This window comes from Rhodnius prolixus, unplaced genomic scaffold, assembly GCF_049639745.1.
Source record: "Rhodnius prolixus isolate KJV_2025 unplaced genomic scaffold, Rpr scaffold_4, whole genome shotgun sequence".
In the NCBI taxonomy this organism is placed as follows: domain Eukaryota; kingdom Metazoa; phylum Arthropoda; class Insecta; order Hemiptera; family Reduviidae; genus Rhodnius; species Rhodnius prolixus.
Window position 1 is genome coordinate 44,693,066 of NW_027411614.1, and position 22,657 is coordinate 44,715,722.

Below are 22,657 nucleotides of genomic sequence, written 5' to 3' on the forward strand. Positions count from 1 at the left end.
AAAAGGAAGAAAGCAAACACATCCCAATATCCAACAGGTACCGCTCTCTATCATCTTAGGATCTCGCTATTCCCCACCCACATTAGATGGACTCCATGGATGCAGTAAAGTTAAGTATGTAGAAAACAGAAAGCGCTCCAGGAGCAATCAGCCTATCCTGGGCTAACGCGGGCTTAGGGGAGGACCCTATGACTTCAAGCAGAAAGCTTGCGTAGTGACCGATTGGTGGCAAGAAATACCTTCTTAGACTTGATGGGATGATTATCCCAATCACTCTCTATTCCAAGAAACGATAAGTACCTATGACGTAAAGTCCAAGTACTTAGAGTCGTGGATATCAGGCGTAATACTACAATCTAATCCTTTCTATATCTGCAGGAGAATCAACACAACTCCCCAACATCCCAATAGCTATCAAAGTGAAACTGAACATTTGAAGAAAAATTACTATCTACAATTGTAAAGAGTATGAAAAATTCAATTATAATTTTTAATTTAAGGCACATCAACATCTGAGATTATTGACGCCCGGAGCTTTTTCCAGCGCACAGGACCATGTTCATTAGATATCCATCATCGATCAAGAAGCTCCTAGTAAAAAAGAGAATGGAAGGACTAACAACTGGGACTTGAACCCGTCATCTCCGCTTTTGAAATCCAGTAATACGCTAAATCCTATCTTTCCCGATTTATTTAATGCTGTTTTTGTTTTTTTATCGAAATTTCTGAGACTCGCAACAGACTCTCCACACTAGAATTGACTCACTCCACGAGACTGCGTCTATTACTCCCGTACACTCCTTTATCCAAAATCGTCTGCTCAAACTCCTTTCCACCCTGGACTGCCATCCCAATCCACTCTGCCGCGACATAGCCTCCTACAATCCTTCTACAACATACAGACACAGAAGACATATCCTACTCTAACTTTCTACACTAGCTGCAGGTTTTTCCTCCTTTTTTCCCTGCATTCCAATCCTCCTCACCTAACTTTTCTCTTACTTCACTTAGTTAAGAAGGTTGAAATGTAAAATACATTTATACTTCTATATTTATTTTATGTATTGTACACATATTTGTTATAATAAATATTTATTCTATTCTAAAAAAAAAATTGTTTCTATATCGCGGGTGCTTAATGGTCCAGATGATCGCATTAAGCTCTAAAGCCAGGATTATTTACAGGAACTCATGAAGGAATCACTTTAATTTGAAGAAACCCACCTAGTTATCTCTGACTAAATATCACAATACACGTAAACCATTCCATAACTGTCACTTCACGCGGTAATTACTTAGATTAGTCATTACCTTTATAGAATAATTAATGACGTATCTTCATTAAAAATCTCTTATAGTGTTGCAAAGAAAACAAGTACGTAAACTGTAATAAACGGGTAACAGCTGATATTTATGGTAACAGTCGCGTCTTTTATTACGACGTATTAAAAATAACTTTGAACAATTTAAGGTCAATGTATCTTTAAATATAACAGAGGGAGAGTGATAGAGGGAGCGGGGGCTTGGCACCTTTACTCCCTCCACTAAGCATACATCACCTACCTGCATAATGCTTTATAAAAAGCAAATTTGTATTACACACTTGTATTATATTTGACTTAGTGTTTGTTCAGATGTGTTTGAATGCTATATACTGTAAATTAACATTCAAAACTTAAAATACAGTGGTACCTCGGTTCTCTACCACAATTCGTTCTGGAAGTGCGGTCGAGAACCGAAACAATTTACCCCATAAGAAATAATGTAAACTGTCAGTTTATTTCGTTTCTAAGCCCCAGAAGTATGCCGTTTTTTCTGGCCTAACTTTTATATTTTGTGTAAAAACATGTATCTAAACAGGAAATAAGATCTAAAAGTGTAAATATAAAAAAAAAACTCGGCTCATCTCGGGTGTTCGAGTTCCAAATGTTTGTTCGGATTTCAGGAAAATATTTTCTCGAATTTCTTGGTCGAATACCGATTTGTTCGAAAGTCAAGTCGTTCGAAAACCGTGGTACCACTGTACAAGCAAAAACAAAACAGTTTTATATCTCAAAATATGGTTCAATTATTGTGAATGTCTATATTATGTTAACACGAGGAAAGACGAAGCGATTTCCACGGAGGAATTGCATTGTGCACCTGCAGATGTTTAATGAACAATTTATCGATTAATAACTTCTGATTTTACGAAATGTTAAGGTTAAGACCAGAAAAAAAGTGATTCGATGTTCAATTTCTCCTTAATTAAGAAATCAAATCTATCTAAAGGAGGAACCGAGGTGTAGTTCAGTACTGTTTCAGATTATTAGTGCGACCTAATTAAATTGGGATAAATGCAAAAGTTTGATTATAAATCATGCTAGAGCTCTCTCTTTAGATATTTCGGTGCAACTCATGATTTCTATGACGAGAGAAAAGTTAAGATACCGTTGCTATCAATAAAATGTGATTTCCGTTTTATCGGGTTGTACCTACAACAGTACGTCAGTGCTCAATTTGATCTTCTTTGTTTCAACGACATTCACAATAATTGCGTGTTGTGTGTAATCCGTTGAACTAGATGAACTGGAGTATCATGAAGTTTTGGGGCATTTTCACTGCCAACGTAATTTCATCGAAAGTAGGTGAAAGGGGAGGAGATTTATAAGGAATCTGGCCCCCTCCCTTCATTTTCTCTACAGTAAAGAAATTGGACGTGCTTAAAGAGGTGATGCTGCATGAAGATCAAAACTGGGATGAATACTTCGCACAATACACTGTGTGCCAGGACGATCGGCTTTTTTAAAGATGTATGAGGGATGCTGCTGGTGATACTAGAAGGAGTTCACGATAAGAATCTTAAGCGAGAAGATGGCAAAACTGACCAAAAAAAAATGCTGACCCCAAAAAATAAAAGCTAAATCAAATTTTGCAACAATATTTAGACTGTTTTTAAAAAGAAACTGATTCTGTGTGCTGTTTTGTGACACAGTGGATTAGAAGTCGGGTCTACCATTACATGCCAGAAACCAGTGCACGATAGATGATGGCCAGTGCTTTCTGGAATGTAAAAAGTTTTAGCAATAAGGGGACCTAGATGGATTTTGTACGAATTGCTGGAAGTATTCACCAGATTAGACATTCTCTGATTTCAGCCAATTCACAAATAAAGAAAAACATTATAACAGCTGAAAACCATCTAGTACAGAGGAATACCAGGGTTCAAAAATCGCAATTCAGGGATCGGATTTACTCTTAGGACAGAGTGAAGTGAAATGAAAAGGATTAACATAGTTTTAACTCGTTTTAAGCGGCGAACTTTTGTAATCACCCAATTTAAGAAAAACATGCTGATGATGGGCGAATTCGCGGAACTGATCGCCATCAGGATCTCCCCTTATAAAGATATAAAGCAGATTCTATGTCAAGATAGATACGACTTTGAACCCTACAGCCGTTTCTAAATATAAATCCATTTCTTTAAGAACCATTTTCTTGGATTATAATGGATACGTTAAAGATGGATTCAGCTTAGATTATTTTAAATTTACTTTCGCTCCTTCGACGTTTAAATAAATAATTTGAAAACTCACTTGTATGATTGGTATCCAACAACATGGGACAGCCCTGTTTGGAAAAATTTTAGAGAGCAAAAAAATAAGGGATACCTCCCGATGTGAATGAAATATCCAAACACTGGCGTTCCGAGACAAAAAAAATTTATAAGAAAACCAGACAAAATCAAGCACTGACACACTCGGCGACTTACTGTAGCTCACGCACCCGCTAAGTCTGATGGCATACTGAAGTCGGTAAGAACAGCGGCACTCCAGAACTGCTTGGATACCTCCACCACCACACAGCAAGCATTCACTATTTACTACAAACACAGACACAGAAACACATGGGGAGCTCACAATCTAAAAAAGCATCCCCACCTTCTTGAGAGTCTAGGCAGCTCACTACTATAATCCTGTGCTGGATAGAGAGAGAGAGAGAGATATCTCCCCACTTCTCCACCCCCCCCCCCCAGAGACAGCGAGATTAGAGAAGAAAGCAGGAGGTGAGAATAGACAAGGAGAGAACGAGACTGAAGCAAACACAAGTGTGACAGAGAGAACACACAGAGATCTAGCTCCTCACCACCGCACCACTAACACTATACTACAACACAAATCTAATAAACACTACACACAGACGTACACCCAAAACAGTTTATGTTTACAATTCTTTTGTTTAAAACACTATCTTCCGGTTTAGGTTTGTCGTTAAACTCTCATATGTTCATAAAATAATTGTTATAAAAATTTATTAAAGTATTCCATACGTAAAAATTCATAATTTTAAGGGGTCCCCAAATTTGAACCGCCCAAATTATAACCTTGAAGTGAAAGGTGACCCAAATTTTCGTCATTATTATAAATTATTGGATAACTTGTGAAAAAAACTGTCCATTTTTCGTCTGTAGCATAATACTTCTTTTTTGTGGATCCCTGAAAACAGGGATTTTTATATAAAATTTTAAAAAAATTTGTAGGCGACACAAAATTGTAAAATTTTTTTAAATATTTCAGTATCTCGGAGGTATATCATTTTTCTCCATTTTTTCAAAATTTATTCTTTTAATCTTTCTAATACCAAATTATTGATTTTTATTACCCAATCATCACTCAAGGCGCATCTAAGTTACTTCTTATCCACCAAAGATGTAAGCAAAATAACTCCCGTAGTCTTATAAGTAAAAACCACGAACAAAATCTTTCATTTGCTCTCCCTGTAAAAAATTTAAAATGTGACGTAGTGTTGTATACCGCCAAAGTACTGATTTAAGTCTACTAAAAAAAAAATTTTCTGGCTAACAACTATTATTACAGTAAAGGCAAAAAAATATCGGGTTTAATTGTATACATATTTTCTAACGCTCAATATTAAAAAAAAATAATAATAATTCTTAATGACATTATCCAGATAATAGGCGCCACGGTAGCCGAGCGATTATAGACTAGACCCGCGAAGCTAAGATGTATTGCGGTACTAGAATAATACGAGAACTTTTATAGTAAAGTATGTTAGGCGGTTATAGGCTAGACCCGTAAAGCTAAGATGTATTGCGGTACTAGTATAGGCCTTGGATTGTATTTAATGGTTAATAAAAGAAATTTACAGTAAAGTATGTTTGCTAGTCGCCTCCGTCCACGACACCTAATTTGGTAGTTGGACGTAAAGCCCGCCTGAAAAAATAGTCAATTACTTTACTTATCCAGTTAATAAAACTTAAGAAGAATTATTCAAATAAACACCGTAGCTCAACACGAACATAATTGGGTATTCAAAGTTTTCAAGAAAATGGTTGGAGCCTAGAATCTTCCGGTGGTGGAAATTTCCCCCCAGGTAAATATTTCTAAGAGTTTTATTTCTTTAAAAACTATTTCCCAAAAAGTAATACTATCCAAGTTAGATTCTTTTGGGACGTTTTGGGCACCAAGGTCATGAGGAGCTGATGGCGCAGATAGGAGAGCTGTTACTTGGTGGTGGTGAAGAGGGGCTGTATTCCATTTCGGGAGCTCCCAGTATCAGACTACATTAGGCAGAAGAGAAAACGAAAGAGAAATGAAGACGGAGATGGCACACCGTCACTGGTAAATAACTATGCTGAGAAAAATAGAAAAAGCTATATCAACACTTGGAGCTCCTTTTCCCGAATATACTACCTTTTCTGACTCAGGGGACCCTGAGTTCCGGTAGGACCGCTTTTTTTCTTTCCTTGCGAGTAATGATTGAAAAGTTTTATTACTCATCTTCAAGTTTCAATCAACTCAATTAAAATGGCTGTCAGCATTTATCGGGCGAGAGTGAACAGAATCTAATAATAAATATCCACCAATAATAAAACCTCTTCAAATGTCGTGTTCACTTGGAATTCCGTGCTATCTCAATGGACTCTCAAATTGAACAAATATGTTTACAGTCTTGTTATCATTGATTTTTAAAGAGAAATTCATTTATTTTTATGGTTATTACAATATTTATTATCATTTATTATTGAATTTATAAAACAAAATTATCCCATTTCAAAAACTCTATCCCCAGCAATTCTGTTCAGGGTGTAAAAGAAGTCCGGAATTCCGTTGCTCACATAAAATACATGATTTCTCTTTAAAGCAATTTATAGAAATGAATATTTCTTAATAACTTTCGAATTTGTAAGAAATAATCGCTAGAAAACTTGAAAAAATTTATCCAATAAAGGGATACTTCCGCACAAACGACGGAATTTTATTTACTTTTTACTGAATTTTATTTACTTTTATTTTGTTTATTTTATTTATTAAGCAAAATAACTCTCGAGTGCTTATTGGTAAGGAAAAACCACGAAACTACCTTTAATTTGCTCTCCTGTAAAAAATTTAAAATGTGACTTAGTGTACTTCATTCCTAATAATATTCTATGGCAATAAAAGTCCCCGCATTCCACGTAAGTGCTACCTTAAGAAGTACCGCACTCCTGGAAAATGTACCAAATAAATGCAGATATACGTCGTGTGGACTAGGTTTATGGAAAATGACTCAAACATAAATGCAATGAAGCGTTCCGGTTTGAGCAGATTTGGCCCAAAATAAACTTATTATCAGGTTTCCCCAGTTGCATAAAGCAAATATTAAATTTGTTGTTACCACGATTATTATTATTATTATTTTTTGTTTTTTGTTCAAATAGACTGAACCCACACGGAGTAAATTGTGTTAACAAGACTTTTTCGGGGCTCAGGGTCCATTAAAACCGTCGTAGGGAAAAACACAAAATAGAAAAGAAAAAGTAGAAAAAATAATGAAAATTTTATTTCCCACAATCAATCAATTAGCGAACTAAGAATAAAAGGTTATTCTACAAGAATAACTGATTAAATCAGATGAATCAATCCCAAATTCCAGTTAAGCAATGTTTAGGAGGAACGGTGTTCAAGAGAGAAGTGGAAATCGTTAAAAGTCACTGATCGCTAAAAGTGATATTGAATAGGTCACTGATTGAGAAGCAAATTGGTATGCTGTATCTACATCCATCATCATCAAATTTCTGATAAATGGTCAAGTCATAAATACTGATGAAAAGTCAAATTCCTAAATTTGGCACGATAACTGTACTTTTTCCTACCTACAGTAAGTAAACGTAAACTTTTTTTTTTTTAATAAAAAGTTAAAAAAATAATAATAATTACTGCAATCAATGAAAAAGGACTTAATTAAATCTAATTGATGTTGGCTATAAAAAGAAGCCCAAGAAATAAGTTTGGAAAGAAAGTCGTTGAAGAAGAACAAGAAAATATGAAAAAATGTAATATCTAGCTAATAATGCTCTTAGAAAACTATAGGCCGTGCGATCAACGATTTAACGTTAGCACAATCTAGCGATGTTTCCCAAAACTTTTTAATTAATTTTCAATATGGAGGAAAATTAGCGGCTTCAGCTTGTTGGTGGACTTAGGATATGGTGAAAGCATAACTTTTAAGGTGGCTCTAGTCCGATTATGGATTATGGTCTTAGACTTGGTCTGTTTTTTTGGCGGTGGAAAGCTGCATGGGTCCATTCAGATAGCGCAAGGCTTGTTCCCACAATACCGATTAAAGGGTTACCGGTTGCCCAACCTAACCGTCTACCCTTCCATCGGCACCAGAATTCAGGCACCAAAATTATCACAACAAAGGGAGGAAACTTACGTCCGGAAAAACAAAATGGCCGACTACAGAACTTGAAAGTTTTACGATAGAATTTTGATCACTTTACTTGAACTTTCCCCACCTTCCGAAGAATTTCAAAAATCTACCACATTTTGTTTTAAGGACATCCATATTAAATAAAATCAACAAAAAAAACTGCCATCCTAGATAGACTCTCGTCAAAAATAAATCGATTGTGGCATTGATTGAGGTCAGGAGCTTTCTATTTTATTTAAAAAAAAAAATGAAGTTCACTATTTACAAAAAGAAAACTATAAATATCGATATTTAAATACGCATGTCTATTTCTTCTAAACATCTCTACAACTAATCTAATGTTAGTTGACAGCTAATTATTCATAATCATTTATTATTAATATGAAGTATTGTCAGTATTTTAGTGATTTTGTTTTGTTCTCTTTCTACTTTCTTTTTCATTTAGAAGTGGGTTCTGGTGTGAACACGTTCTTAGTTCTATTCTTATCAAACATCGGAAAAACGTTCTAAACATTAGGTTTTAATTCAACATAAAGAAAACCAATATAAAGGCGCCACGAAAGCCGAGCGGTTAAGAGGCTAGACCCGCAAAGCTAAGATGTATTGCGGTACTAGTCTAGCCCTTGGATTTTATTTAATGGTAAATAAAAGAAATTTACAGTAAAGTATGTTTGTTAGGCCGTTATAGGCTAGACCCGCAATGCTAAGATGTATTGCGGTGCTAGAATAATATGAGAACTTTTATAGTAAAGTATGTTTGTTAGTCGCCTCCGTCCACGACACCTAATTAGGTAATTTGACGTAATGCCTGCCTGAAAAAGGATGAGGAATACCTACTTAAGTTTTTGACTAGTTGAAAGATTTCGATCGTTATGCTATGGTCCAGTTCCAATACCTTTGTTTCAAAACTAAATATCCAGTCTACAGAAAAAAATATTTCACTTGAAATCTTGGAGGGTTCCCAAAAGTGTCAAGTTAAACTGAATCAATCAATCAAATCAATAAAAAAAAAGACTAATGAGAAGTGAAATGAAGATAATGATGAATTCATTCAATATATTAGCGAGAGTTAATGTTCAGCCCTGGACACTAAATATGGGAAATTAAAACTGTCATCTTGTGATACCATATCCAGAAATAAATACTAAGGAGACTTTCACCGACGACTGTTCTTGGAGGATCTTGGAGCAAGAGAGAGAGAGAGAGAAAATCCATTGAAGAGTGACAGAAATTCTGTCTGCCAGATTCGATAGATCAAGTCACAAAACAATCGATTGATCCGCACAACAAGTGCAATGAAAACAAACATGAGACTCCTCAGAATCACCAGTGCGGTGATTGTAACTAGTGATTGTAAACCATCACGACTCTGTTGACCCGGCCATTCTCAAACTTAACCCTGGGGTTATCCTACTAAGTATTTAAAAGTGGTGAAGTTAAGGAGAATCATTTTGTTTAGTTTTCATGAAATTAGTAACCAACTATGATGGGTGAACTATTAATATGCGCCATGTAGCAGGAGTGGTTAGATGTGAGTCCCACAAAGCTAAGATAGATTGTCGTAAAATTTACTTCGCAATACAATCCCGCAGCCTAAAAAGTAAAAAAAGAATGTCCCGTTCATCCAATTTCCAAAAAAATAAGGAAAAATGTGAAGAATATTAGAGTTAAAAAGAATTGCGAACTTTTTACACCTTCTCCTATTGAAAATCACCATGTCCAAGATGCTGAAGATGTGGATAACTGTATAATTATAATTATGTACAAAATGCAGTAAATAATTATAAAAAGGACAGAAAAAAGAAGACCAATGTTTCAAAATGTACGTGACTCATTTGATGGTTGCACAAAATGGGGCTAACTGTATGGCAACCGCAAACTATACAGCCACTGGAAGCTGTACTACCTGAAGATGATGACAAAGAAGTAACAAAACAAAAGAAATACACCCCTAAAAGTAGGTCGAAGTCCAAAGGAGGTATACTCCTCTTTTGCGTGGGAACACAAGAAATTATCGTCATCTGGGACCGGGAGCTGCAGGGGGTTCTCCTCCTTTTTCCCCACTTTGTTACCTGAATTAGAGGCACATACACAGCCCCATTTGGCTAGCCTCCACCAACTGTTACATATACATCAGGGAGAGAGCTCGCTAGCGTTTCCATATTAACTACGATAGTTAATCGCATATTCAGGACTCATCTTCTTCAAATTATAGCTTTGCCCTTCTTTAAATGAAAACGTTTACCTTCATTTTAATAAAACGATTAAAAAAAAAATTATTAAAGAAACCAGGTTCCACTTCTTGTAGAGATATCTAATATATTCTGTAGATTTTTCCAGAAAACTTGGGGAGTCCCAGCAACGTATCTAAAGGGCATTTTTGAGGCAAAAAATGAACTAGTTTCTCATAGACAAACACTTGTAAGACAGACGGGGGATATACAAATCATTGAACACACCGAGGGAATGTTAGAAACCTCTGCCGCAGAGTGGCTGCCACCTGCTGGGGAGGAAAAGCTCCCCCATACAACTTCCCCCTTGATTAATCTGCCGCCTCCAAAACGATTAACATGAAACTCTGCGGAAACTGATAAGACATTTCACTCGCTTAGAAGGGCTATAACTACTGCTAATCTAATGGACCCACAGAGGAATTAGCGAGTTAAACTGATACAGTAGCGTATCATGATCGTGACGGCTTAGATGGACAAAGTTTTGTTCCTCGCTCAAGTTGGAAAATAAAACTTCCATGGATTTTGGAGAACCGGGGAGTTTTGGGTAAAAGGTGTTTTTTTGGTCCAAACTTAGCTTTCCCCAAAACTACGTTCTTAGAGTTGCGAACCTTTTTTGATGATAGACTCGATCATCTTAGATCCCTTAAATATAATCCATCACCCCATTTATGGGACTTAAAACTGAACAAAGATGAAGGGAATATGCTCCCCGTAAAAGTTCTAAATATTTTAGTATTTTTTAATGGTTTATAATTATCTTTTTTCAAAATTTTAATCGTGATTGAATGATTGGGATGCTGTGATTCAGGCCCCAAATCAATCTTGGTCAATTTAGGCAGCATCCCTGTTAATTTTTAAATTAAATCTCTAGTTCTCTGTTTTTTTTTCAAAACATTTGAAAATGAAACTTCGGTTTATATGAACGTTTTTGCGGCAAATGAACTGCATGTAAATCTTTTATTATTATTTTTTTTTACAGCTATCAATCTGGGATATATGATGAAATATAATGAAAAATAATCAAACAGTACGATTCCAGATTTGTCTATATTTTAGCAGTAACCACTGCTGTTTGTCGGTCTGTCGATATATTGTTTCAGATTGTGGAGGCAGCGAGGGGAAGAGTTAGTGAGTGAGTGAGTGAGTGAGAGAGTGAGAGAGAGTGAGAGAGAGAGAGTGAGAGAGAGAGAGAGAGAGAGAGAGAAGCTGGTTTGATTGGTGAAGGTAAGTCAAGGTAAGATTATAAGGCAGACAAACCGCTATTAGGGTCGTAAGTTTAGTGGGCTACATCAACATCAACACCAACTACTACCACATAAACAAGACTACTATACAGAAGGACGTCACCGTGGTGATGTTGTTGTTGTTGCTGTAACATTGAAGAGTATTTGTGTGCGTAAAAAAAAATAAAATAAAATAAAACACGCAGATCGGCAAGATAGTGTGGAGGGGTGAGGTAGTACACTAGCGCTACAAGCACTCAGATTGTGTAAATACTATTGGGCCGGCCAAATGTGACTCATATAATCGGGGGCATTCACTATTATACTCATGGGTATGATGTGAATGTGGCGCCTATTCCAACACGGACCGGGGACATATGCCCGCTCAAACAGACAGACAGACACACACTACAGCACGCTGCACGCATAATACCATACATAATGCTGCACAAACAATCTCAACAGAAAACATGGCATAAAAACACTTTCTTCATTTCTATTCATTGTGTCTAAAGAAGAAGAAGAAGAACAATCAAGCTCAGTACCCAATGGTTAGGCGACCATCTGGAGGTCTTAAAGCAACCATAAAAATACTTATGTTATTTTCTAAAAAAGAAGAATTAGAAGAAAAGGTTATACTTTCATGTGAAAATAAACGTACATTATTTTTCTATTATCGTAAATAAATAAACTGTTGGGCGTTTTCGAGTTATCTTGTCTTTTATTCTACAAAAATCTTTTTATAAATAATATAAATCCTTTACAAACATTGTACAGATTAAAACAATTTAGAGATAATAGACAGCACAGTTAATTGTACAATCCTAGATTATTTGTCATCTTTCCAAACCAAGAAGTCGCATTGCCGGGATGTGCTAAGTTAATTCTCAAACAATTCTTGTGACTGAAAATGGACAAAGGTAGCGTTCTGCGCAAGGTGGGGCTTATTAGCTCGGAACCATTGTGCAGATTATGTCAGGAAGAGGAGGAAATGGCCTCTCACCTGCTGTTCGATTGCGTTGCAATCGAACGTTTGCTGCTATGAAACCTTTGGAACGCTGAGGCAGAAGGAGATAGTAGTACAAAAAGAACTAGTTGAGGAAAGTCCTCAACCTCTTTAGGAGGGGAGGGTTCGCTAACTAGAACTAAGAAGGGGCTGGCTACGGTGCCGTGGGGCGTAGGTCCCGTCCCATCTAATATTCTACTCTAATCTAAGGTAGCGTTCTTCATCATAACTAAGACACTGGAGAGGAGGCTGTAATGGAGCACAAGGAAATGGTTGGTTATCCCTAACTACACGGGATATCCCTCCATGTTCTTACCACTGCGTTCTAGAGACTCAGCTAGAGAAGGATGGTTGAAACAGGTGTTTATAGAAAGAGCCGTCACCTAGGACACGGGTGTTGGTCTAGTGGTCAAGAGCGTGCCTTTATAAGTGAGAGATCCCCAATTCGAATCCCCGCGTATGACTACTTTTTATTTGTAGGAAAAAATTGTTTATAGTAGAGTATGTGCGTCCGCCCCCCCCCCGTCCACGATGCCTAATTGACAGATGGACGTTAAGCCTCGCCTGAAAAAGTAGGCGATTACTTTACTTTAGAAAACGCCGTCACCAAGCTACCAGAGCCTGCTCTCCTCAAGAATAAGTTAGCCTCTCCAGGACAAAGGCAGGATGACTATTAGTATTTTTCCCCAAGAAGCTTTAGGAAGTGCCAGGTGTTTTTCCAGGAGGATGTACACCCGCCTTTGGGAGGGCGTTTTTGGAACCTGGAAGTAATTGTCGTGTCCCTCCATCGGCTTCCGGCTCTTCCAAGAACATATCAGGTAGTTTCTTACTGTTGGTGGAGATTAGGTATTACCCTAAAATCCTACTTGAGATTTCTCGGATTCTTAATCTGGACAGTAAGCGCATCCTCAGAAAGCCTTTGAGATGTAGGAGGATACCAGTCTCTAGGAGGGCATTATCCCATTTAAATTGATTGGTTATCCCACTAAAGCCAGCCAAAAATAATAACCAAAACACGTTTAAATTGTTTAGATTTGAATTTATCCAGATTTCTTTGTCATTGTAAATTCATGTACACTACTTACAGAATCTCGCACTTAAGTCGCTGGAAAAATGTAATGTATTTTCAACAGAAGATCGCTAAAAAAAATGCTTAACTTCACGCAGAGCGCAATTTCTATAAAGAATAACAATGCAATATCGATATTTCCATTCAGAAGAATAGTGTATCATGGGGTAAAAACATTTTAAACATGCATAAATATCGATATTCGGACACGGTGTATAAATATCGATATTTAGACACGGTGAATAAATATTTATAAATAAAGTTCTAAATAATAGAATCTTTTCTCTGTACATGTTACAGATGCAGCTGCAGTAGACGTATAACAGTACTGTGTGGTGCAGTTAATGGCACTGTGCAAGTGCATTCACTGCGCTTGCACACATGCACGGTGGTAGTGGTGAGACAGCTTACCATATTTAGATAATAAAGATTGTATTTCAATTTCCTTATATAAGAATCTCAACACACATACGTAGACAGATATACGAACTGAACTCATTCTGATTCTCTCTCTACATATACACACGCTCTGAGCTGTACTTCCGCTGCTAAATCTTCACCTACCTATTTTGTATCATTAAAAGTAATAAATAATTAAGATAATGGTATCTATGGAATTAAGTGCTTTTTGGCGGCGATGAAGCGCTACTCCTTCAATGTAACTTCTTAGTGAAGCGTCTAATTAAAGATAATCTAAAAATCTTAGAGAAATATGGAGTGGACACCTCAAAATTACCAGAAAACCAATTTTCTTTTAAAGAAAACTTAAAAAAATTGTACAAATAATTTATAGACGCACTTTGGAATCGTTTTTGGGAAAAAGACTTTCCAAATATTGCGGGGTAATCCCACTTCGGGAATTTTCTACTAATAGAGGACTGTAACCCTCCTTAATTGAGTATAAGCGAGCGACAGGAAATATATGAAACGAAATTTTGAAAGAGTCCTTTCCTTTTCATCAAAAGTGGCTGGATGCTGGAATTGAGCCAATATTTGAGGATGTGATAGCGAATCCAGAGATCGTAGAAGGACATTTTGCGAACCTTCCAGTATCACTTCAAGGGAAAGGATCTATTCTTTTTTAAAAAAAAAATTGGTTAAAGTATTTAACAAGTTCTAGTAGAAAAAGGAAAACTTATGTTTCCAACTATAGACAACCATTGCTGCCCTTATAAGGGCAGAGAACTTTTCCTCTTGCCTTCGTTCAAGGGATTTCACCCACAAACAACTGTCGGAGGAGACAACGACTGACCAAAGTAACCAAGTTGCAGTTTACAGACAATTAATTGAACTATAATTCTAGCCATCAAAACTTTGCATCCAATGAAAACTACCTCAATTTTATTGCAATTTCTTCAAAGAAAAATTCTTATACTGCAGTTGGGAAATCACTTTTGGTTTTATTTTATTTTCTTTTTTTTAAAAAAAAGGGTAAAAAAGGAACACATTCCCTAGAAATTATTTACGCTTTCATTGAAAGCTAATACCAGCGTAATATAGATCACAATAGCAAAACGTAATACTTTACTGGACTGGACCTCCCATCTGGAAAACGTAAGGAAATAAAAAGAAAATGACAAAAAAGAAAGAAAAAAAAACCCTTACAGGAATTTTCCATAATCACACTGGAAATCGATTGTTGTACAAGAATGGCATCGACAGGATGAGAGAGAAAGAAAAAACGAACAAAGTTTCAATAGAAAGTAAAAAATAGAAGAAGCGTAATAGATTACAATGGCAGCGCCGGACGAAGAAGAAGAAAAGAAGACCACGATGACGCTGTCCGGTAATAATTACGACATAAAGATTATATGGGTGACTACTTGGAACCTTCTTCCTGTTCTGCAAGTGCGATTGGCCAATGAAATACGATCTAATGATGCTCTTGAGACCAATAAACCTCTTAAATTATTGATATAAATAAAACTAATAATGTTATATACCAATAAAAAGATAAAGATATTACAATTTTCTGTTAATTATTTCAAAAAAAATATCGATTAAAGTTGTCAATACACTCGTAATTTTTAAAGATGCTTCCGTTAATACGATTAATTCAATAGTTCGTATTTATTCCAATATAGTAAATATTTGTTCACTAATCGAAGATAATCATTTAATAATTAATTGGATATGGAATAAAAAGTTAAAATTGTAAATTCACAAAACGAAAGTCTAGAGATACTAAGATCGCGAGTTCCATGCAGGAAATTATTGTTCTAGATTGTTGTCTTCCTAGGAGTCTGTAACAGCTGGTTGTCCCAGCAAAGGGGACACAGTTTTCTGCAAAAAGGGCCAGCACAATGTCTGCAAATTGAAAAGCTAAAAGATTTCTCCGATTCATTCATTGGCTGAAAGGCTTCCAATGAACTTTCTAGATTCCAACTTAAATATTTCTTGTTTTTTTTTTAAACTCAGAAATTTTTGAATAAAGACGGCTATTAAACAGTTAAATAGACAATTAAATATATACAAACTAATTAATTTGCTACATATTGAACAACTTCTCTGTCAGAGACGATACAATTTCGAAATAAAGAGGTCCCTGTTTAAGTGTGCGACGGAAAAACGAGATTTTCAGCATAAAATTTAAGATAATAAAAGAACTAAGCTTACCAACACCATTTCCGCATCAAACTGTTTCAATGTAGAGTATAAATCACTTACCTGGAACAAAAATATAAAGTATTAACGTGTGATCTAAATTGGCAAAGAATACTTCCAATGAGGAGAATGATAGAAATCCTGTGATTACTCACAACCCAGGGGGAACATTCACTTTTCTTAATTCCCAATCAAGGGAGCAAATGCTTCAAGGTAGCTTAAGCTCGCAATATTTAGGGATGACATCCTATCTCGTCAACTGATTCGTTAATAAACAAACCAACGTTTTCAACCCACCTATTTCCGCTACCTCTAGATGTGGTTAGTAAAATCTTGATTTAAAAAAAAACCACTCCCCGGAAATCCTGATTCACTTTATTTTCATAACAAACATCCAATCAATCATCCCAGCTCACTCGTAAATCATGTTCTACCTCTAGTTGTAGGCGACTATTAATGTTGTTGAACCTAAGATATTTAGCTTCCAAGACTGTAGGCTTCACAGTGTTCATTCTTTTGGGCAAACTCTGTAGATTGTTGCCACAGTCTAAAATGCATGTACGGTACTGCAAAGCGTTCTATTATCAACCGTATCCAATCCTCTCAATCGAAAATCCTAGGCACCATCATTAACGCTCCTTTCTACGTAAGCAACTGACCTAAAAATCACATTTGTCCTTGTTCTCTTAGCTAAATCCCGTCACACCAAGATTTCAATTCGAAACTTTCCCAACTCTTCAAATCCGCTCATACCACAACCTGCCCCAGCAGTCTATTCTTCCCTCGAAAAACTCTCCGAAGACTGAAACGTCGATGGCCTCGCATCAAGGACATCCTTTGAATTCACTTTAACAGTGTCCTGTGTTAGTTGATTCATGATGGTTATCGCTGGATGGCCCTAATTCAAATCTTTAAAGCCATTTTTATTTATGTATTGTAAAGTAAAGTAATCGCCTATTTTTTCAGGCGGGGCTTTACGTCCAACTACCAATTAGGTGTCGTGGACGGAGGCGACTAGCAAACATACTTTACTGTAAATTTCTTTTATTAACCATTAAATAAAAGTCCAAGGCCTAAGACCGGGGGAATCGAACCCAGTACCACAATACAAATTAGCTTCGCAGGTCTGTTTATTTATGTATTGTAAGCAATATGATTTACTTGTTGCCAATAGGCAGTTGTAAATTAAATAGAGTTAAAAAAAAAAAGAGGATCCAGAGCTTATTGAGGAAACAGGATGACGGTGAAACAGCTTCAGGATTTCCTCTACAGGTTATTGGTAGATGACTGTCATCACAGATACGTCAAGTTCCAGGACAAGACTTTTTTCCGAGTCTCGACTTGGATTAGTCACTCACTTTCCCTTTCTCCAGGTAAGAAGAAATGCGTTGGTGCCAACTTTTCGATACCCAATTTACAACCGGAAATAGCCGTATAGTCACTCTCTAGATCCACATAAGTAAAGCAAACAAAGTAAAGGATTGTATCTACTTAGAGATGTCTACATGAGCCCTAAGGTGCTTTGGGATAGCTAGAACTTGGTCTCTCCATGAAGGGTGAATCATTCTAATAAGGTAGAGGCTGACTTAAACTAAGTTCCCACAACTTGAGTACTTGCCGAATTGATATAGACAGGGATGACCCTACAGATTTCTTGTCTAGATTGGGTTATTAAACCTCCTCGTGCAATCAAAATTGAAAGGGGGTTAGAAATTGCATTCAACTTAGCCATTGTAAGAAATGCTATAAAAGAGAGGTTTACTTAAGAGTACAACTAACAGATGAAAATTAAAAATTGAAATCAAATAAAAAAATACCATCGCCAAGAAGTAACAGTTTTGTAAAGTTTCACCGTAAGACGCCAGCGTCTCTGTCTGTCGCCCAGACGGAATGTCACTCACGGCGAGGTGGACAGACTCGCGCCGTTTGATTTCTCTGTCGTCAGCCGTATATATAATAGTTCTAAAAATAGCCAGCCACGTCCAATATAGAAAAATGAAGTTTTTTATTTATATCCCATTGACAGAAATCGTTTTTTATATTTCTATTTATTATTATTTTTATAACCCCTATTAATAATAAAAATTGTATAAATGCAACATTAGAAGTATATTTTATATTATATAGAAAAAAATATTTGTTCTGTTTTTTAAATGTTTATTATTTTATGGCTTAAACACGTTTCAGAAATGTGTTAACGCTCATGTTACTCGGATATTCAAAAGTTAAAAGCAAATAAAATGTTATTTAAAAAAAAATACGCCACTGTGTTGTTACAGGTGAATGTTTTACTGTTTTAAAGGTGAATGGAATTACAGCTTAAACGTGTTAAAAAAAACTTGAGAGGTAAAGTGTTCGTTGCTTCAATTGGCTTCATTTAACTTATTTAAGCACTTTACACTAGCTATTTTTATCATTTTACCATTTTTCACCAATCTTAATATCTACAAATATGTAATAATTGTTAAACCACTAATCTGTGTGGGCTAAGACTAGAGCAGTCCAACGATATCAGATTGGTGTAACTCAGAACTGGTTTACTCCAGTGCTCTGAAATTTTCTGCGCAGACGCCAAAAAGGTTTCATTTTTTTAAAAAAAAACAACTTTTCGGCTTGGAACTTCTTCTCAGGGAAATATTCCATTCTATTGGGAGTTCTAGGGGGAGCTGTGACGTGTTGCTTCCTTCAACATATTATATTGAAGTCAAGAGGAAACTCGTATCAGTATTTGGGATCCCCTGACTTTATTTTCTGAACGTTAATTATAATTTAAATCTTATCTTCAGGATGTTTTATGTTGCCCAACAAAATAAATATTATAACAACTTAAGTTTGCATTAAGAGTTGTAGGATTGTTTTCTTTTTATAAGGAGTGGTTGCCCTAATGGGGTTTCCTGGTACCTCTAGTACCACTAGTAAATATAAGAGAGCATCACCATCGTACTGAACAGGATGTCTAGAGGCATGAAAAAACAAACAAACAAAAAGAAACAAATGAACCCACTAATATTAGAGGCGAGCAAGCAATGGCTAGTCAACGGGAGGGATGCTGTTGCAGGTAGAAAGAGAAGCTCTACTTCATCGCTAGGTTGTTTTGGGTTTGTAATTTATAGTTTTATCAATGCAAGAATCTACAATTTTTTTTCCTTTTTAATATATAGCTTTTAGGTAAGAGAAATCATTGAGCTGAAGTGGGTCCGTTAACTGGGCAATCATCACTGTCCCTTCTCCAGATACCGCTCTATTCTCTCAGTGGGAGACCCCAATGTGATGCTGTGATTCAATAACTTTAACTTAATTACAAGTTATTTGTAATTGTGTGAAGCTATAGCCTTACAAGAACATCAGATAGGAACTCACATTTAAATTGTCAATAAATATAAGAACTGATAGGCTGAATCTAAGCATACTGGACTATAAGCAGTGCTTAGGGTAGCGTATAGGAAGAGAACGTCAAAGACGGCGTTGGGCTCAGGATGTCGAAAACGACCTGAATATATTGGGTGTCACAAATTAGAAAAGGAAAGCCGAATGAATTAAGCAATGGCTTAATGTTGTTAAAGAAGCCAAGGCCCACCCCGGGCTGTAGTGCCGTCTAGTAAGAAAGTAGTAAGTAAGGGTAGCGTGTGGCTTACGGTTTCAAGGTGCCTGCAGAAAGGGACGTTCCATGAATAGAATGTGAATCCAGATATATTCCTGGATTGATCTTTTGGTAATGATAACTGGGTATTCACAGACTAAAGGATTCGCTGTGGCAAAGTCACGGACATCCAGGCTGCATTTATAAGACTAAAATTATCCTTGTCTGGGGAATACAGGATGCTGTGTCAAGGGAAATGTTACTATTTGTCCAGGAATGGCGGCCGGCTCTTTAGTAGTCAAAAAAATCTCCAGTCTCTCTCTCCAGTAATAATAACTGGCCAGATTAAATTTTAGCTAACGATAGCTTTAGAGCCACTTTGCCGGTTTTGATCTCTAGAGTATAAAGATGATCCTTTATACTCATGGTAGTAGGTAACCCAAATTAAATGGTTCAGAAGACCGGCAAGCTACTTGTATAACGTCAGCTTACACTGTTATGAATGGTTTAAAAGCACATTGCAAAGATAAAACAAAAGAAGCGGATGCTGTGCGTCAACATGAAACGTTCACCAAGTGATTGGACAAAGCTAAGTGCTCCAATTGTAGAGTATACCTTCTGCAACCCGCAATACTATCCTTCAAATCTGGTTTAGTATAAGCACAGACCCTTACTCTATGGACATCTTATATTTATTAGATTACAGTACTGTGGAGTATACCTTCTGCAACCCGCAATACTATCATTCAAATCTGGTTTAGTATAAGCACAGACCCTTACTCTATAGACATCTTATATTTATTAGATTACAGTACTGTGGAGTATACCTTCTGCAACCCGCAATACTATCATTCAAATCTGGTTTAGTATAAGCACAGACCCTTACTCTATGGACATCTTATATTTATTAGATTACAGTACTGTGGAGTATACCTTCTGCAACCCGCAATACTATCATTCAAATCTGGTTTAGTATAAGCACAGACCCTTACTCTATAGACATCTTATATTTATTAGATTACAGTACTGTGGAGTATACCTTCTGCAACCCGCAATACTATCATTCAAATCTGGTTTAGTAAAAGCACAGACAGACACTACTCTATATTTTATATTTAGTTTATTACCGCATTATGGTTTAGTAAATGTGGGGAGTCTGTTCCACCATGCTCTTTCTCTCTTCCTTTCTCTCTCACTCACACAGAGTTTAAAAATAATTTTATTTTAAAGCTGCACACTGAAAAGGGTCATTATATAAGCCAAGATAGGGACAGGGACCCCCAACACCACCACTTATTTTAACTATGAACCCTTTTAGGGAGAAAGAGAGAGACAAAGCGAGTTTAAAAGATTCTATTTCTGTGGCTCTACTAAATAGTATCGCTAAGAACAACCACAAACAAACAACGCACATTAACACAGACACACAAGTACAAAAAAAACGACACCCACAAACGAATTTAAGCCCACAAACATACAATCATCTTAAAATCTTTGGCTCACCCACATCTTTTTATTACGGGGAAAAAACCTTTTAGTAACATTAATTTTATCACTATGGTTTTATTATATAAATATAACACATATCTGATACTGCCTGTATTTATAATAAAGTTAGGTATATTTTTAAAATCATTAATTGCATTGAATTAATAACGATTCTAACTTAAGGAGCCCTAAATCCCTCTTTTAGAGTTCCACCATCACAGACCGTATCCAGGGATCAAAAAAATTGTTCAAGTACGGACATGACATAGATATCATAGTCTTAACCGGAAACAGCTGGAAAGCTATTATCAAAAAACGGTTTTATACAAAAAATTGGTAATCGTTAACAAGGAAAAATGATGCAAGATATCTGAGAAGGTACTGCGGGATTCTCTGCATTAGTTCTTAAGATGCCGTGTGATTGCTGGAGCCTCACTCACACAGTTAAAGCGTAAAGTAAAAGAAAACGCCCAGTTTGAAAAAAAGTTGGTAAATTTTCATTTTATTATCAGTAAAAGAGAAAAGTGTGTTTTCCACCATTTCCCTCCTTTGACTAGCCCAAATCCAGAGTACAATCTGGAAAATCCAGTCCGCTGTACCATTAATTTTCAACTCCAACCAATGCTAATTAAACCAAAACAGATAACTCATTCAAACAACTTTCTTTAAGAGCACATCCTAACAGCCACTAATCGATAGAATCATGGAGCCATTATAATGGCTACTCACCTGTGTAATCTGTTCGCATGTTAGTAGCCGAACAGATGGCGACAACAAACAAGTACTGGTACTTTCTCCACCTTTACGTCTCCATATAATGGCGAGGATAATTCCAATTTTTACGATTACATCACATCCAAGCATAAAAATACACCATCATTAACTGTTGAACAGTTTGACATAATATCTTCTTGGAATGACAAAAAGAGCTTCTACCAAGTTGAAAATGAAAACCATGAAAGTATAAACCATAAACGTAGGAAGGAATTAGGGATTGGGATTGTCACTGTCTTGGTTTATGATTTCTAGCACTAGTTAACCAGTGTATACACGTCAAACTAAATCTCTGTTACGGTGCGTACGACGTGTATTCTCGTTGTGAATTATATAAAATTGCCATTAACTATAAAAACTCGTAATTTTAATAGAATACAATAAGAATATTATTTGGTGGGATGTTTCCTATATCTTACCAACAGAACTGCCAAGTATTTTATACGGAGGGAGGTGGTGGGAGTCTGCCAAATGATAAGTTAATTACACTACACACACCAATAGAAGCTCTCAACCCTTGTGCAATGCCCACTTTTACCTTTTCGAGCATGATTTCATTTTGCACAGATTTCAAAGCTCTTTTCTTCCTCCTTGTAAAAGCTCTTGCGTGCCTAGTTAACGAGGAGCAATGTATAATGTGAAGCGGTGCAAGATTTTTGAATGAGCACAGAATGGCTCTGGTAATCTCAAGCCCCAGAGAGATTGCAGAAAAAGTCGCTTGCAGTGACTATTACGACTATTGTAAACTTTTGGTTGTTTTGCCCTGCGTTCGACACGTGTATACAAGTCATTGTTTGATTTTAATTTCGCACACTGTGGGTTCTTTTTTAAAAAACTAAATTCCACGTTCAACTGGATGATAACCTTTTCAGCAAGATCAGGCAAACAGATGGACCACTTTACTGAAAATTTTATTTTCTTTCGTTTAAGAAGAAGGGTTTCTGAGGAAATGACACCAAAGGTTTCCTTTAAAACACCGTAACG

The 22,657-nt window shown here is 36.3% G+C and overlaps 1 protein-coding gene across 3 annotated transcripts in view; it reads right to left on the reverse strand.

The window, feature by feature from the left end:
• GEFmeso (Guanine nucleotide exchange factor in mesoderm) overlaps positions 1-22,657 on the reverse strand; it is a 411,992-nt gene that overhangs the window by 124,561 nt on the left and 264,774 nt on the right. Inside the window, exon 1 of one of the 3 annotated variants that reach the window (XM_074131323.1) lies at positions 3,576-3,833. The exons of the other annotated variants lie outside the window; for them this stretch is intronic. Coding sequence (XP_073987424.1) covers positions 3,576-3,600 — 25 coding nt within the window. The 5' untranslated portion in view covers positions 3,601-3,833. Of the gene's footprint in view, positions 1-3,575; positions 3,834-22,657 lie in introns of those variants that run through there. 3 annotated transcript variants of the gene reach the window in all.